Source organism: Erpetoichthys calabaricus, chromosome 9, assembly GCF_900747795.2.
Source record: "Erpetoichthys calabaricus chromosome 9, fErpCal1.3, whole genome shotgun sequence".
NCBI classification, from domain to species: Eukaryota; Metazoa; Chordata; class Cladistia; order Polypteriformes; family Polypteridae; genus Erpetoichthys; species Erpetoichthys calabaricus.
The window spans coordinates 192,037,026-192,055,618 of record NC_041402.2 but is presented as its reverse complement, the minus strand read 5'-3'; the positions used below and the strand labels follow the sequence as shown (position 1 = coordinate 192,055,618).

Genomic DNA, 18,593 nt, shown 5'->3' with positions numbered 1-18,593 from the left:
GCTTCTTAGCTCTGACGCTTTCTTGGTTTCTAATTTATTTCTGTGGGAAAGATATGAAATAATCTGTCCTCTTAAGAAGGCCTTTAGAGTTTCCCAGAGTGTTCCTGCAGAAACCTCTGTGGACGTGTTTGTCTCTAGGAAGAAGCTGATTTCTTTGGATATAAATTCTGTGCAGTTCTCGTCTGCCAATAGAAGAGGGTTAAGACGCCATCTGCAAGGTGAGTGTGAGGGGCTTAATGATTTTAGCTCCAAAACTAGAGGGGCATGGTCGAGATAACAATTGTGTCGTATTTGCACGATTTAATCGTAGGCAGGAAATTATTATCTATAAAAAAAAAATCAATTCTTGAGTAGCTATAATGCACTGGTGAGTAGAAGGAATATGATCTTGAGTTTGGGTTAAGAAACCTCCAGGGGTTTGATAAGTTGTGGTCAGTTAAAAAACTGTGTACTGAACTTATGGCGTGCATATAAATGAAACTGCTAAAGTTCAGCTGAGAAATGACAGTTGAAGAGAAAATGGCATCCGAAATTTTACAAATTTTAACGTTTGGGGTCGATTTTAAAGGTTTTTTTTTTTAAATGTACAGTTTTCATTTTGACAAGAAAACCATAGATTTACCATTTTGGTTATTTAATTTATTTATGGCTTTTGTGTCAATTTAGCAAATCTGTTTACACATACAGTGGAACCTCAGATCACGAACGTCTCGGTACACGTACAAATCGGTTTATGACCAAAAAGTTCACCAAACTTTTGCCTCGGTTCACGACCACACACTCGGTATACAAACTAGCCAGTTTCCCTTTCGGTTTGTGCGTGCCGATATTGAGAAAGCACATGTACATAAGTATTCACAGCATTTGCCATGAAGCTCAGAATTGAGCTCAGGTCCATCCTGTTTCCCCTGATCATCCTTGAGATGTTTCTGCAGCTTCATTGGAGTCCACCTGTGGTCAATTCAGTTGACTGGACATGATTTGGAAAGGCACACACCTGTCTATAGAAGGTCCCACAGTTGACAGTTCATGTCAGAGCACAAACCAAGCATGAAGTCACAGGAATTGTCTGTAGACCTCCAAGACAGGATTGTCTCGAGGCACAAATCTGGGGAAGGTTACAGAAAAATTTCTGCTGCTTTGAAGGTCCCAATGAGCACAGTGGCCTCCATCATCCGTAAGTGGAAGAAGTTCGAAACCACTAGGACTCTTCTTAGAGCTGGCCGGCCATCTAAACTGAGCGATCGGGGAAGAAGGGCCTTAGTCAGGGAGGTGACCAAGAACCCGATGGTCACTCTGTCAGAGCTCCAGAGGTCCTCTGTGGAGAGAGGAGAACCTTCCAGAAGGACAACCATCTCTGCAGCAATCCACCAATCAGGCCTGTATGGTAGAATGGCCAGATGGAAGCCACTCCTTAGTAAAAGGCACATGGCAGCCCGCCTGGAGTTTGCCAAAAGGCACCTGAAGGACTCTCAGACCATGAGAAAGAAAATTCTCTGGTCTGATGAGACAAAGATTGAACTCTTTGGTGTGAATGCCAGGCATCACGTTTGGAAGAAACCAGGCACCGCTCATCACCAGGCCAATACCATCCGTACAGTGAAGCATGGTGGTGGCAGCATCATGCTGTGGGGATGGGAGACTAGTCAGGATAAAGGGAAAGATGACTGCAGCAATGTACAGAGACATCCTGGATGAAAACCTGCTCCAGAGCGCTCTTGACCTCAGACTGGGGCGACGGTTCATCTTGCAGCAGGACAACGACCCTAAGGACACAGCCAAGATATCAAAGGAGTGGCTTCAGGACAACTCTGTGAATGTCCTTGAGTGGCCCAGCCAGAGCCCAGACTTGAATCTGATTGAACATCTCTGGAGAGATCTTAAAATGGCTGTGCACCGACGCTTCCCATCCAACCTGATGGAGCTTGAGAGGTGCTGCAAAGAGGAATGGGCCAAACTGGCCAAGGATAGGTGTGCCAAGCTTGTGGCATCATATTCAAAAAGACTTGAGACTGGAATTGCTGCCAAAGGGGCATCGACAAAGTATTGAGCAAAGGCTGTGAATACTTATGTACATGGGATTTCTCAGTTTTTTTGTTTTTAATAAATTTGCAAAAATCTCAAGTAAACTTTTTTCACGTTGTCATTATGGGGTGTTGTGTGTAGAATTCTGAGGAAAAAAATGAATTGAATCCATTTTGGAATAAGGCTGTAACATAACAAAATGTGGAGAAAGTGATGAAGTGCTGGGAATACTTTGTGGATGCACTGTATCTGACTGCATTGTGCCAAGTGTAAAGTTTCCTGTAGGGGGGATTATGGTGTGGGGTTCGGTTTGGCCCCCTTAGTCCAAGTGACAGGAACTCTTAAGGCTTCAGCATACAAAGCCATTTTGGACAATTTCATGCAACTGTGGGGACAGTTTTGGGACTGGCAACATGACTGCACAAGCAGCAGTGTGGAGGAACTTGACTGGCCTGCACAGAGCTCTGACTTCAATCCGACAGAACACCTTTGGGAGACTGCGAGTGAGCCGGGCCTTCTCGTCCGACATCAGTGCCTGACCTCACAAATGATCTCCTGGTCACAAATCCCATCAACACACTCTAACAACACCAGAAGAGTTGAAGCTGTTAGAGCTGCGAAGGGTGGGATGACTCCATGTTAAAGCCTATGGATTAAGAATGGGATGTCAGTGAAGTTCATGTGTGTGTAAAGGCTGGCGTCCCGATACTTTCGGGAATATCATGTAGCTGGTCTCACTACTGTCCTGTAGACCTTCCCTTTTACTCTTGCCGATACCCATCTGTCACAAATCACTCCTGACACTCTTCTCCACCCTGCCAGCGCTCTATAATGATGTGAAGCACACCTGCACACCCTCAAAAAGAAGACATCTTAGTTGCATAGAGCGCCTTTTACAGCACTGGCTGTCACGAGATGTTTTACAAAGTTCAAATAAAAGAAAACAAAACCATCTGGATGGACATTATGGAATGGCCCAGTCAAACCCTTTGATTTGAATCCCACTGAAACGTTTTGGTGGGATTTGAAGCAAACGGGACATACAAGGAAACACACAAACTGAAGGAGGACTGGGAGAACGTGTCACAAAGTCGATAGCAGAGGCTGGTGAGCTTTCATACAAAATGCCTACAAGAAGGGGGCAATACTAGCTTCAGATGCCAAAAGTGGATTTACTGTACTTGTTCCCCCCCATTTTATGTATTGATATTTGGGTGGCACGGTGGTGCAGTGGGTAGCGCTGCTGCCTCACAGTTGGGAGATCTGGGGACCTGGGTTCACTTCCCGGGTCCTCCCTGCGTGGAGTTTGCATGTTCTCCCCGTGTCTGCGTGGGTTTCCTCCCAAAGTCCAAAGACATGCAGGTTAGGTGGATTGGCAATAAATTGGCCCTACTGTGTGCTTGGTGTGTGGGTGTGTTTGTGTGTGTCCTGTGGTGGGTTAGCACCCTGCCCGGGATTGGTTCCTGCCTTGTGCCCTGTGTTGGCTGGGATTGGCTCCAGCAGACCCCCGTGACCCTGTGTTCGGATTCAGCAGGTTGGAAAATGGATGGATGGATTTTGGTTGAATAAATGATTGAAAAGGCAAATTGGGTTTTTATTGAAGTATCTCACCTTCATCTGTAGGCACGGGGTGGCGCAGTGGGTAGCGCTGCTGCCTCGCAGTAAGGTGGGTTTGCTTCCCGGGTCCTCCCTGCATGGAGTTTGCATGTTCTCCCCCGTGTCTGCGTGGGTTTCGTCCGGGCGCTCCGGTTTCCTCCCACAGTCCAAAGACATGCTGGTTAGGTGGATTGGCGATTCTAAATTGGCCCTAGTGTGTGTTCTTGGTGTGTGGGTGTGTGTGTCCTGTGGTGGGCTGGCGCCCTGCCCAGGGTTAGTTTCCTGCCTTGCGCCCTGTGTTGGCTGGAATTGGATACAGCAGAACCCCGTGACCCAGTGTTCGGATTCAGCGGGTTGGAAAATGCATGGATGGATGGATCTGTAGGCACTTCTTGCATGAAGATCTACTGTTTGTCTCCTCAAATATGTTGAGGAAAGTCAGCAATTCCCATGGGGGTGCACTTACTTTTTCACAACACTGTCTATATTCTGGGCTGAGAACCCTCAGAGGATCATTGAGTGTTTTGACTTTCCGATTTTATCTGGAGTCTCGAATCCTCGTTTTTCGGTCTACTTTGAGCCTCTTTTTGAGTTTGTGGAGAGCCCTGCAGCGTCGTAATGCGTGTAAGTGCGGTGATCCCAGCTAACTGGCTGTCCTGCTCTCCACGACATGGACACATTCCCACCCTGAGGAGGTCTGCTTGGCTGGTGGTGCCACTGAGCAAATTCCCAGCTTCTGCTGTTCACACTTTTCTCTGAGGTGTTTCACATATGAGTGACGCCAAAGAGCCTACCAAGGGATGGACAAACTGGAGTGAGTGGGAGGTAACTGGGCCACAGAGAAGGTCTTACATCTCTTAAACATTCCCTCTTGAGAGAAACCTGAGGCCTCCCCTAGTTTAGAAACCAGTTGGTCCCACTCTGGGCCGCTCGGGGGCGCCCTGTTTCCTTGCCAGAATGAAGGACACATAAACTGGAGGTGGTGTGAGGGTCCGTACCAGAGGAGCAAGTCATTACCCCCTGGGAGGGTGGGACTTGACTTCTAATAAAGCTGTCAAGATGACCACAAAAGCAGAATAGACATGGCTCATTCCCAGCATGCCTTGGCTTCTTCCCACTTTTAATAATTCGCCTGGGAACATTCTTCTGTGGTCTCCTGCTGTCCCTTGACTCACCACTTGCATTATGGGAATGTGTGTGTCTAACAATGGGATAACCCCCACCAGCACCACTACCGACGGAGGAGGAGGAGGAGGAGGAGGAGGAGGACTGCCCCCTCCACACATCAGCAGATAAGCAGATTTGCACCCGCGCTGTTGTCAGCTCACTGCAAGTCACACAGAAAGCTTTTTGTAGCGCCTCTGCTGACTGCCAGCAGGCTTCCCAGGGATCTTGCTTTAATAGCAACTCCTTCGTAAACTTCCCAATCTTTCAAAACTTCCACACATTAAAGCAGGAAAAAAAAAATCCCACAATTTATAGTCGGAATTTATACACTGTAAGCCGTATCCGAGAACAATGCCGACGTTGTGCGACGTCCCCTGGCACTGAGCTGGTCCTCTGACCCGGGGAAGTAGAAACAGATGGGACAGGGACCGAGCGCAGGGGATATGGGATTGGGACCTGCATGGGGCAGTGGGACCGGAAGGAAGTCAGAAGTCACATCCAAACAAGCAAAAAACGAGTGTGGCACAGGGGGAGCTAACTTAGTTGTATATAGCGCCTTTCACAGCGTGGGCTGTCACAAGGTGTTCTACAAAGCAGATCTACTGATCAGGGCAAAGTCACAAAGGTATAAGTTCAAATAAAAGGCAAAACATCTGGATATTGTAAAATGGGAGATTAGGGAACAGCATGAGACATTATGGAGTGACAGTAGTGGGGCAGAAAGGAAGAGGAAGTGCAGTTGGGTACGAGGGGGGTACAACACCAATTAAAGAAAGGATGAGGACAACTGGGACAGGACAGGACAGGACAGAAGTCCACTTGATGGAAATGGATGGCTTAAATGAATGGCAGAAACTGGACTGAGACGGATGTGACGAGACTGAATCACTGGAGAAACTGGGGACGAGATGCTCTGCAGCAGACCTGAGACACATCATAAGGAAGTGGAATGACAGACACTTGGGATTGGAGGGAATGGGAAGCTGTAAAAGGGGGGAAGAAATCTCAAAGAATATGTGGGCAGGAATATTTAAACTGCGATACAATAAAGGGAATACGAGATATAAGGGGCAAAGGACAAAAAGGGAAATGGGACAGGAGCAGAGATAGATAGATAGATAGACAGATAGATAGATAGATAGATAGACAGATAGATAGATAGATAGATAGATAGATAGATAGATAGATAGATAGATAGATAGATAGATAGATAGATAGATAGATAGATAGATAGATAGATAGTATCTATCTATCTATCTATCTATCTATCTATCTATCTATCTATCTATCTATCTATCTATCTATCTATTATATAGTGCCTTTCATATCTATCTATCTATCTATCTATCTATCTATCTATCTATCTATCTATCTATCTATCTATCTATCTATCTATCTATCTATCTATCTATCTATTATATAGTGCCTTTCATATCTATCTATCTATCTATCTATCTATCTATCTATCTATCTATCTATCTATCTATCTATCTATCTATCTATCTATTATATAGTGCCTTTCATATCTATCTATCTATCTATCTATCTATCTATCTATCTATCTATCTATCTATCTATCTATTATATAGTGCCTTTCATATCTATCTATCTATCTATCTATCTATCTATCTATCTATCTATCTATCTATCTACTGTAAAACTCATGATGATTATGATGATGTTACTCATATCGTTATCCCGACATCCGTGTATCATATGTGCATCCAAAGTGAGTTTTAATAAGTTTACATGTGTTTAAAGCGTGTGGGACGGGTATTTTAAGGATTAAATGTGGTCTTTCTGTCTCGTGCATTTTCACGTATCGCAGGTGAGTCTGGATTGTAACTTCCGCGATAGGCGGGGGGGTCACAGTACTTTCCCTAAACTTTGTATACCAGAATGTAAAACACGATGTTGTGTGAGGAGTTCCCCGTCTGTTTGTCTTCCATTTCTTGTCCTGGATGATCCCCGGTTGGTGTGTGTGGACTGTGTGATGTCTGCCTGCCGCGTGAGGACTGATGTGGACTGTTTGTCGACCTTCGCTCCCGTTCCCAGCACTCTTCATCATCAGGACATACCAGTAGGTCTGTCCTTTACATTTACTTACAGCGGGTGAGCTCACCTCTGGCTTATTCAGCCTCCATCATTTCACCATATTGGTTTCTGCTTCCTATTTTCTGTGTTATGGACTTCATCGTGTGTAGTTTTTGTTAGTCGAATGTTTATTGTGCATTCATCGGAAAGGGAACTGGGGTGGGATCGTTTTAGCCCTGTGTTAGATTTCATTTATTGGTGTTTAAAACATTCATCAATTTCTTTATTAGCTAACAGAAAATTTCGGGTCAGAATAAATCCCTTCATTCCTAGCGCCTTCTTCTAATGAGCATCCCATCAAAACCTTAGAATCTTCTAACAGCGCCCCCCCCGTGGCTGGAGCAGCACATTACATATGGTCTCATTTTCTCCCCCAAGTGGCTCCTCAGCTCTCACAGACTAGTTTTTCACTGATGCTGTGAGATCAGTGCCAGTCCTGTGCCACACATGCAGTCTAGCCTGTATAAAAGCAGCGGGTTTTTTCCGTGCCTGATGTTGCCCACAGTAGAAATATTCCATCCTGCAGAATACCTTTGACAGGCACACCAGTGCTAACAGGAACGCATTCCAGAAATGAAGACTGCAACACAAAACCTCTTCTGCCGGAGCCACTCAACGGAAACGGGAGACCAGCAGCCAGTCATGGCAGCTCATCAAATCCAGAGGCGGTCATGCCACACTGGAGAAGAATGGCACAGTACCAGGTGAACTGGGCCACTGGTTAGGAAATGACATGAGACGGAGTGTCAGCTCCCTGGCTTAGGATAAGTACGTAATATATAGCGCCATTCAATCAGTCCCAGGTTCCTGTCTCTGCTCATCCCATCTAAGTCAATCGGATTACAGGACAGCCAGCAAAGCCACCAGGAGGACATCCTGAGCCCCAGTGGCCAGTCAGGCCCCTCAGTTCCTGTCTATCAAAGCTTCTCAGTGAAAGCGGGCACCACTGCCCTCTGGTCACTGAGATGAATCTGATGGGCACCAAAAGTTTATAGTAGAAAATTTGGCACTATTTTCAGTGAATAAATATATTTTGCAGTGTGGCAGTAAATAAATAACAACAGAAGGATATGTATTTATTTAATTATTGACTCAAGTATTTATCTTAGTGACAGCACACTACACATAAGATAACAACTGTCAGTCTCACTCAACAAAATATAAAGCTTAGCGATTGGCCGAGTAATTTTGACAGACCCGCCTCAAGTGGCTGCTGGGTAATACAATGGAGTGACAGGCCGCTGGAGTCCCAGGACAGTAAAGCAGAGAGCATCAGAGCAGGACCACTGAGACGATCACAGTTGAAGGTGTGGAAGGAAGGGTCCATGGTGGACACGGGTGCAAGGAAGAGTGTCCCAGAGTTGTAATCTTTTTAGTTAGCCAATAAAAGGTGTCATTGTGCTTGACTTCTTACTACATTCATAATGGCTGACACAGCACAACACCCTAGTACTACAGAACTGCTGTATAAAGCAGATACTTTAATTCAAGAAGCTCTGTTATATAGTGCCATTCATATCTATCTATCCATTATGTAGTATTTTTCACAACTATCCTTCCACACATCATGAAGTGTCTTTCATATTTATGTATTCTTTAATTTCTTCTCGCTCCACATCTGCTGCCAAAGAATACCAAGAGACGATTGTGCTACCTTAGGAAAAGCAGCCATGAGTGTCAGCGGGATGTGCCCAGGGACCGGGCAGCGAGGGCAACTCACAACTGCAGTGTGTTTGTTCAGCAGGCAGAGTTGGAAACGAGTCAGTCATTATGTTATATAGCGCCTTTCATAATGTGCCAGGAGAGCCAAACGGGCCATCCACCATAAACTTGTGAAAGACAGGGGCTTCTGCAAGACCCTTAAGAACAGAGAGGGTGCAGGGTGAGATGGGGGGCCAGTGGCCCTCAAGCAAGGCCTGTTATGGACTGGGCATAAGCATCTATCTATCTATTTTATAGTGCCTTTCACAATCTATCTATCTATTTTATAGTGCCTTTCACAATCTATCTATCTATCTATTAGATATTGCCTTTCACAATCTATCTATCTATCTATCTATCTATCTATCTATCTATCTATCTATCTATCTATCTATCTATCTATCTATCTATCTATTATATAGTGCCTTTCACAATCTATCTATCTATCTATCTATTATATAGTGCCTTTCACAATCTATCTATCTATCTATCTATTATATAGTGCCTTTCACAATATATCTATCTATCTATCTATCTATCTATCTATCTATCTATCTATCTATTTTATAGTGCCTTTCACAATCTATCTATCTATCTATTATATAGTGCCTTTCACAATATATCTATCTATCTATTATATAGTGCCTTTCACAATATATCTAGCTATCTATCTATCTATCTATCTATCTATCTATCTATCTATCTATCTATCTATCTATCTATTATATAGTGCCTTTCACAATCTATCTATCTATCTATCTATCTATCTATCTATCTATCTATTATATAGTGCCTTTCACAATCTATCTATCTATCTATCTATCTATCTATCTATCTATCTATCTATCTATCTATCTATCTATCTATCTATCTATCTATCTATCTATTATATAGTGCCTTTCACAATCTATCTATCTATCTATCTATCTATCTATCTATCTATCTATCTATCTATCTATCTATCTATCTATCTATCTATCTATCTATCTATCTATCTATCATGTCACATCAAAAGGTGCCCACCATCAGACAATAAAGACTCAATCACTCACAATGAACATGAACCGCAGGTCCTGCACTTTTCCCAGAGTGCTTTACAAATCAGTCCTAATAAATACTCAAGTCAATTAATCAATCTGTCAGTCAATCACTGCCCAGTATAGCGCCTTTTCGTACAGACTACATGGTGGTGGCATACCTCTGTGTAATGGCAGCATGCCCATGATGGAGTCATTCCGGGCTCCAGGCATTTTCAAATTGCATTCACCAAGAGTGACGCCACGAGGACTGCCCACGTGTCGGGCGCAGGCTGCCACTTGCTCACAGTGCAAGGTGATAACAAACATTCCCTTCCAGCCAGCCCTCCTTTCTGGAAAACAGTTGAAGTCAACAAAGAAGAAGAATGCAAACAAAAGCAGCATTCCTGTGGCGCTGCCCTTAGGGAGCTGCTCCCATCTAAAGCACTGGGTGACCCCGAGTAAGTCACTTCACTGATCTGCTCTCAGAAGCCGCAAGGCACTATATGATCATAATATCCATATGGCCGACTTAGTCTGGATCATCTTCTATGGTCTCCCTGCCGGGTGGTGTGGCCCGGGATAATCACAGATTAAACCATCAAGTCCCCAACTGGAATCCCACCACTTCCTCCCTTTGACACCAAGAGATGCTCACTAAATCTTAAGTTTTCCCATTAATTGTCTGCGTCCCTCTGCCCTTTGCTTTTAAAGGCTGGAATTTACCCCTAAAAGGGTGCTATATAAAAGAAAAGAGTCATATGTGAGAATATGAGTCAGTGTCTGTGTGGAGTCTGAATGTTCTCTCCGTGTCCAACTTGTTAGGTAACTGGTGGTCCTGCACAAGGATGGGTGTGCCAATGGGCATGCCGTGTAATAGACTGGCACCCCATCCAGAATTGGTTCCTGCCTTGCTTCTGGTGCTGCTAGGAGACCCTGACTGTGATGAAGTGGGTTTGAGAGTAGATGGACGACTGTAGCAGACTTCGGGAATGCTAAAAACAGAAGTGGAACAAAACTGAGGCTTTCTAAGGAATTATAAGGTCAATCTGGGAAAATGTGGCTACGCCAGGCACAGCTATGGAACACGGTAGACTGTGATGTTAGGTGACACGATGGCTGACAGCAGCTTCTGTAGAAACGCTCGGCATCAGCTCCACAGATGTGTGCCGGTCAAGCAGTTCACAGTGGTGTGAGTGGTCAGTGAAATGGGCAGGGGGGCAGTGAGCACAAGTGTGCACCATGCTTGTGTGATTCACTCTACTGTGGCACAAGTCTATGTGGTGTGCAGTGAAAGGCGCTATATAATGAGGCTGACTATGAGGGCATAATCTCTAAAGGCGCTACATAAAATAAAGGTCCTTCTAATTGGACAATGTACCATGAAAGGGTGTCATTTGTGAGAGACAGGATGGGGCGGAGTCAGATGTAGATGGAGTTGGATGTCTCTGAGCTTTACCATGTAAGACTAGGTATCAGCTGATGGACATAAGGTGGGTGGGTTGGGACATAGGCATGGTGGTATGGCCAAGTGTTACCATATATGGAGAATGTTGTTACATTAGAGATGTATTTATTTAACCAATTTGCTAGTAATGATGTTGTTTATTTATTTTTCATAGTACAAGGTGATTGCTGCCCCCTACTGTACCATAATTCAAGTGCAAGTCTTATTATATGGTAATAGTTTGGTATCAGCTCTGATCAGCTGACATCCCACACCTAGCCTTAGGTTAGCATTTGAACATCCAACCCTGCCTAGAAATGACTTTGCCCCGTCGTAAGGCTGCCAGGGGTCACTTAGTCATATATGACAACACTGAGACATCAAACTCCGCCTACATCTGACTCCACCCCATCTTAAAGCTTTTAGAAGTCACTAAGTCATATATGACAACACTGAGACAACAAACTCCACCTACATCTGACTCCACCCCATCTTAAAGCTTTCAGGAGTCACTTAGTCATATATGGTAACACTGAGATATCAAACTCCGCCTACATCTGACTCCACCCAATTTTAAGACAGCAGTCATTAAGTCATATATGACAACACTGAGACATCAAACTCCACCTACATCTGACTCCACCCCATCTTAAAGCATTTAGGAGTCACTTAGTCATATATGACAACACTGAGACATCAAACTCCGCCTACATCTGACTCCACCCCATCTTAAAGCTTTTAGAAGTCACTAAGTCATATATGACAACACTGAGACAACAAACTCCACCTACATCTGACTCCACCCCATCTTAAAGCTTTCAGGAGTCACTTAGTCATATATGGTAACACTGAGATATCAAACTCCGCCTACATCTGACTCCACCCAATTTTAAGACAGCAGTCATTAAGTCATATATGACAACACTGAGACATCAAACTCCACCTACATCTGACTCCTCCCCATCTTAAAGCATTTAGGAGTCACTTAGTCATATATGGTAACACTGAGATATCAAACTCCGCCTATATCTGACTCCACCCAATTTTAAGACAGTCAGCAGTCACGAAGTCATATATGGTAACACTTAGACAACAAACTCCACCTTCATCTGATTCCACCCCATCTTAATGCTTTTAGGAGTCACTTAGTCATATATGGTAACACCGAGATATCAAGCTCCACCTACATCTGAATCTGCTCCATCTTGTATCCCACTTGTGCAGGGCTGCACACTCACACACACCTCAGAGAGAACTTTGCTCCCAGATGCCTAAAGGGTACTGCGGCTTTGGGAATTTATTAAAGGGGTGGGGTTGGGGTGCTCACCCCTCGACTTACTTGTAATTATCGTCTTCCACAAACTTCTGCAGCTCCTCAATGTATCGCACCGACATCAAGTACTTCTGCACATGTGAAAGTGTCATCAGGTGATCTGGAAAACAGGTGAGGTGGCATCAATGGAAGTCCCAGCCCATGGTCAACAGGAACATCAGCAAAGCATTCTAGCAAGAAACATGTCCAGCAGGGACTGACCAAGATAACCTCTCAACCTCAAGAGGCAAGCAGAGACGGCAGCACCTCAGCCTGGTGACACTAACAGCAGAGGCATGGGGTCTTTGACTTCCTTCTCTTCTACATGTAATCCCATAACTTGACCAGTGGCGGGAGATGACCACTGCGTTCTGCTTTTCATTCTGATTTCAGTGGCCCCATCTACTTGTATCTCCATTACCTCTCGGTGTCTGAACCTCCTGCTCTCAATCTCACTTCTCATAGCAGAGGCGCCTCTTCATCCCAATTCCATTTCAAATCTTCCCTCACCTCTCACTCCAACACCAGACGTGAACCCAACCCACACCCTCACATTTTCAGTTTTCACTTTAGATGTTTTCAGATCCATTGCTACACTGGACTTTCCCACTTTCCCAAATTCCTAAATTCAGGATGCTACCAGGTCCAGTCCCTGTTCCCATTACCAACTTCCAGTTAAGATCCAACTCCTGCAGTTCATGCCCTCATGGGGTTTGACTGCTCCTCCACCACTAAGCCCATCCCATGATATCCTATTTCCAGATCCACAGGGTTCTTCCCAAATCTCGTCCCACTGGGCATCCCCTTTGGGTATCCGCATTTTCCTGTTTATATGCCAGGAACGCTCCCATTTCCACTTGTCATCTTCTCCTATATCTGATCTGCTGTCCAGACCCTCTTCCATCCACACCCCTCACTACTTCACATCATCACTCACTCCTCTTCTTATCCCAGATTTGTTTCAATTTCAAATTTTTGCTCCAGTTTTTTTTTTTCCATTCCTATGCAGGATCTGTTCTCATCTCTACAGTTGTGACCAAACATTTTGAGAATGACCCAAGTGTTGGTTTTCACCAAAGTTTGCTGCTTCAGTGTTTCTAGATCTTTCTGTCAGATGTTTCCCTGGTGTACTGAAGTAGAACTACGAGCAGTTCAGAAGTTTCAAAGGCTTTGATTGACAATGACATGAAGTTTACAGGCAGAGTCCATATTTGCAGTGTTGGCCCTTCTGTCTTTTTCAAGACCCCTGCAATTCGCCCTGGCAGGCTGTCAATCAACTTCTGGACCCAATCCTGACTGATGGCCGCCGCCTATTCTTGCAGAATCAGAATTGGTGAGTTTTTGTTTGTCCACCCGCCTCTCAGGGGAGTTTCCTGGCCATGGACCCCAAATTTTGATGTTTTGTTCCCCAAGTCACTTAGTTGTCACTTTTGCCTTATGGCTCGGTGCTCCATCATGTTGGTCACCAAACTGTTCTTGGATGGTTGGGAGAAGTTGCTCTCGGAGGAGGTTTGGGTCCCATTCTTTATTCATGGCTGTGTTCTGAGCTGACATGAATGGTTTCAGGATGCTTTACTGCTGGCCTGACACTGGACTGATGGTAGCGCCGCTCACCTTTTCTTTTTTCCGGATGCCCAAAACAATCAGAAAGGGGATTCATTCGAGAAAATGACTTGACCCCAGCAGTCCTCAGCAGTCCAACCCCAGAATCCCAGTCTGTCCCTGATGTTTTTCTTGGCTTCTTTGCTGCCCTTCTTGACGCCCACCAGGCCATCCTCCCAAAGGCTTTGCCTCACTCTCACCTGCCTGCTGCCATTCCTGAGCCAATTCTGCCCTGGTGGTGCCCAGTCAATAGCCACGAATAAAGAATGGAACCAAAACCTCCTCCGAGAGCAACTTCTCCCAACCATCCAAGAGCAGTTTGGTGACCAACATGATGGAGCACCGAGCCATAAGGTAAAAGTGAGAACTAAGTGGCCTAGGGAACAAAACTTGGAAATTTGGGGTCCATGGCCAGGAAACTTCCCAGACCTTTAATCCCATTGAGAACTTGTGGACAAACAAAAACCCACCAATTCTGATTCTGCAAGAATGGGCGGCAGCCATCAGTCAGGATTGGGCCCAGAAGTTGATTGACAGCCTGCCAGGGTGAATTGCAGAGGTCTTGAAAAAGACAGAAGGGCCAACACTGCAAATATGGACTCTACACATAAACTTCATGTCATTGTCAATAAACACGTTTGGAACTTCTGATCTCCTCGCAATTCTACTTCAGAACACCATAGAAACATCTGACAGAAAGATCTAGAAACACTGAACCAGCAAACTTGGTGAAAACCAACACTTGGGTCATTTTCACCACTTTGGGCCACCACTGTACCGTCCACCAGACATCCTCCCCTCTTCTGTTTATTGTCAAATGCACTGCCATCTCCTGCTCTTAAACTGGTTTTGCTCCCAACAGACTCCACATCAGATTGCCCCTCATCCTCCATTCACATGTCAGATATGCCCTGACTTCCAGTCTTCACTCCCATTTCAGATCCTTGTGTTGACCTCACCGTCATGTCCACCACCCCTTGTTCACATTTACTCCCATCCCCTTCTCCAGCGCTCCTCCATGCATTTACCCCAGTTGGTTACCACCTCCTGCTCCCATCTTCTACCATTCCGTGTGCTCTTCCTACTGTATGTCTGTTCCCATCCATCGCTAATTCCTGCCCTTTCCTTCATTCTCACTCCTGAGCCGCGTCCACCGCTTACCGTTTCACCCCACCTGAGGATTCCACACACCTCTCAACTGCTCCATTATGAAGCCCCTCCTGGACTGACCTGGTCTGAGACGTGTAGGATGGTTCAAGTTACTACAGACGCCCCCCACTCCCTCGTGCAGGCAGGCTGGGGGTCTTCTGGTTGTCTGTTTTTTCTTTTTGTTCTCCACTCTTGCCCAGAGGCACCTGATTAAACACAGCGGCTCCACTCGGCACAGCTGATGAACAAAGCTTTGGCAGCTCTCTGGTAAACATGACCTTTGACCCCCTCCAGTCAGCCTGAACGGGGATTCCCTGCAGTCAGACTGTCTCCAGTTACAGATGTGTCACATGAGGACTCAAGGATTAGTGACTCACAGCTCGTTTTTATGGGGCGCCATGCCCTTCACTCAACACCTGGGCAGCAGTCTGTGATTCACAAGCTGGCATCCTCCTGCTGTGAGCAACTGACAACTCATGCAACTCAAGCAAAAGAAACCGTCTCCATTTCATATAGCGCCTTGCACCCTGCACACTGTCTCGAGTCGCTTTGCAAAGCCAGTCGCATGAATGGTGGGCTCTGGGATGGCCAGTTCCAAATCAGGACCACTGCTTCATTCTAGAAGGTTCCTCAATCCCAGTCTAACTTAAAGGGACTTCTCTCCTGTCCACTTGTGTCTGCTGGGAGTGCGCCCCACTGATGGTGGGACTAAAGACTGAGTGTGCGGGTGCAATGACAACCTACATCCACCAGGGGGTCTCCAGGACAGGATTGAGATGCAACCCCACCACATACACCTCTCCTCACACGTGCTGCTATTGTACCCTCCACCACCACCACCACCCACCCCAGTACCCTGGAGAGACCACAGAGAGTGTGTGGAAATGCACCCCAAAATACACACACACACAGAGAAAGGGACCTCGACATCAGATGAGAGAGTGATGGCAGATAACACCTTCACAGACACGAGAAAGCAGTGAACAGAAAGTGTTACACACACATGCAAACACACACACACACACAGAGGACGGGACCTGACATCGGGAAAGTGAGTGACACCGGAAAATGTCAGTCATGACCTTTAAAGGGAAAAAAGAAACACAAAGCAGTGGGGGAAAAGAGTGACACATATGTGCACACACACACACACACACACACGCGCACACACACACACACACACACACACACACACACACACTACATATAGGACCAGGCATAAGACAAGAGTGTGACAGCAGCAAACAGCAGGCACCCCTTCATAGAAAAGGGAAAAACACAAATCAGTTGGGAGAAAGAGTGACGTGCACACGTGTGATCAAACACACACACACACACACACACACACACACACACACACACACACACACACGCACATTGCACAGAGTAAAGGACCAGGCATAAGACAAGAGAGAGCGAGAGGTGAAAATGCCAGACATGCCCTTGACAGAGAAGTGCTTTCCGCACAAGCATGCACACACATTGACAAAGATACACACACGGGCACCTGTGCACACACACCCAGGTACTCACAAGCACAGATTCACAAATTCACCTCGCACTCGCACACTCCTCACACACATGCCTACACAAACTTCATACACAACTAAACACACAAAAATATAGAAGTCCTTTCTCAGCAACACAAAGGCATAAACTGACACACACACAGACTCACAAGTGCAACAGAGTCGCAGTCACACACACACACACACACACACACATAAAAGTTAATTCTTGCAAGTGCATATTTACCGATAAACACTCACAGGTGCACTACAGCACATTCACACACGTAAAGGCATGTTGACACGCCATTACACTGACAAATATGTGGGCACACACACACACACACACACACACACACATTCATATTCACCTACAAAGGAGGCCAAATACTCATCAAATGCACACACGTGCACAGCAAACACAAATTCATACAGAAAATGAGGAGACCACTCTCCCCAACATACGTGTAGAGACTCACACACACACGCACACATTTGCCCACATACACAAATGCACAGACTGGCATGCCCATTGGCACTTTGGTAAATCCTTATACTAACACACATACAGACGCACACACACACACTCCCTTGCACACTCATTCACTTAGAAATGGGCCCAAATACAAGTAAACACGCTCACACACACACACACTCACACTCTACATGTGCTCAAAGGCCCTCATACACATCAACACATCTTGCACACACACACATTCTCATAAACACCCATGTATACTCCACGCATGCCCAGGTGCCCCCATGCACAAGCACACTTGTGTATTCACACACATACATGGGTCACATAAACACTTATCGATAGGGTGGCATGTACACTGGCACTTTGGCATACCCACACACTTAACACAAAAGTACATACACTCCCACATGTGCCCTAATGCTCCTGGGCACATGCAAACACTCCAGACATGCTCAGGTGTGCCCATGCACACTTATCCACAGACTGGCATGCTCATTGGCACTTTGGCACACACACACACACACATACATACATATATACTATTTGCCCAACCTCTCCCCAGTCAGTGACAGACACACTCACACACACTCACACTCACTGACCGTAGTTGCAGGACACCTGCAGGTCAGAGATGATGCGCAGGATGTTGTTCATCTGGTTGGACCGCTGCTCATTCTCCATGATGCTGTCCGAGGCCGGGTACGCCGAGTCGATGTAGATGATGTCCAGAAGGTAAATACCTGGAGGGAGAGAAGGACACAGTTGGGGGAATGAGGGACGAGGCCAACGGGTGAGGGTCTGACAAACACATCACAACGGCGGGCAGTGCCATGATAAACGCTAACAAACACCTTCACTTCACATGCATAGATTCTTAAGGTGGTGAACAATTTGTAAGGGAATGTGGGCACAGGGCATAGCCTCCTGGTGCCACTGAGGTCCATTCTAAAGAGCCAAGCCACAAACACCCAAGGACGGCCACTGCAGTGGGCCGAATAGGTTGCTTAACAACACGGACATTCAGCCCCATAAGGCTGAGACTTTGTCCGGCTTGTCCATATAAAGGGCGCTATATAAACACGTACCTGCCAACATGCAGCTTTCTGAAAATCTGACAAGGAGTGACAACCCCATTCACATAGCAAAACACAGACTGGTACTGCCAGGCACATTCCCTCCAGGAGGTTTGGCACTTATTCTGCAGCATGACAGCCAAATGACATTGAGAGGGAAGGGGTCAGTGACAAGCTATGTCTCTGCCAAGATGTATCAGGTGCAAACGTTTCACTGCCCAGTTACCCTGGTCCTGAGAAGATGGCACTGGTGGTTGGAGATAAGTGGGCTTCACCTTAGCTGGGGGTGTGTCTTCACCACCAACTTTGCATTTCATTGCCCTCAGCTCTGATGTCCCCCATTATTTCAAATGATGCCACTCTAGAGGGCGCCTGGCACCACTGGACACAAGATACTTTAACCCCTTGAGAAATACATCACT

The 18,593-nt window shown here is 45.8% G+C and overlaps 1 protein-coding gene across 3 annotated transcripts in view; it reads right to left on the bottom strand.

The window, feature by feature from the left end:
- Positions 1 to 18,593, bottom strand: part of ralgps1 (Ral GEF with PH domain and SH3 binding motif 1) — a 347,167-nt gene that overhangs the window by 90,921 nt on the left and 237,653 nt on the right. For all 3 annotated transcript variants that reach the window (XM_051932301.1, XM_051932300.1, XM_051932302.1), the window contains exons 10-11: positions 17,701 to 17,838; positions 12,386 to 12,479 (exon numbers count right to left, since the gene is read on the bottom strand). In XM_051932301.1, the coding sequence (XP_051788261.1) occupies positions 12,386 to 12,479; positions 17,701 to 17,838 (232 nt within the window). The remainder of the gene's footprint in view (positions 1 to 12,385; positions 12,480 to 17,700; positions 17,839 to 18,593) is intronic.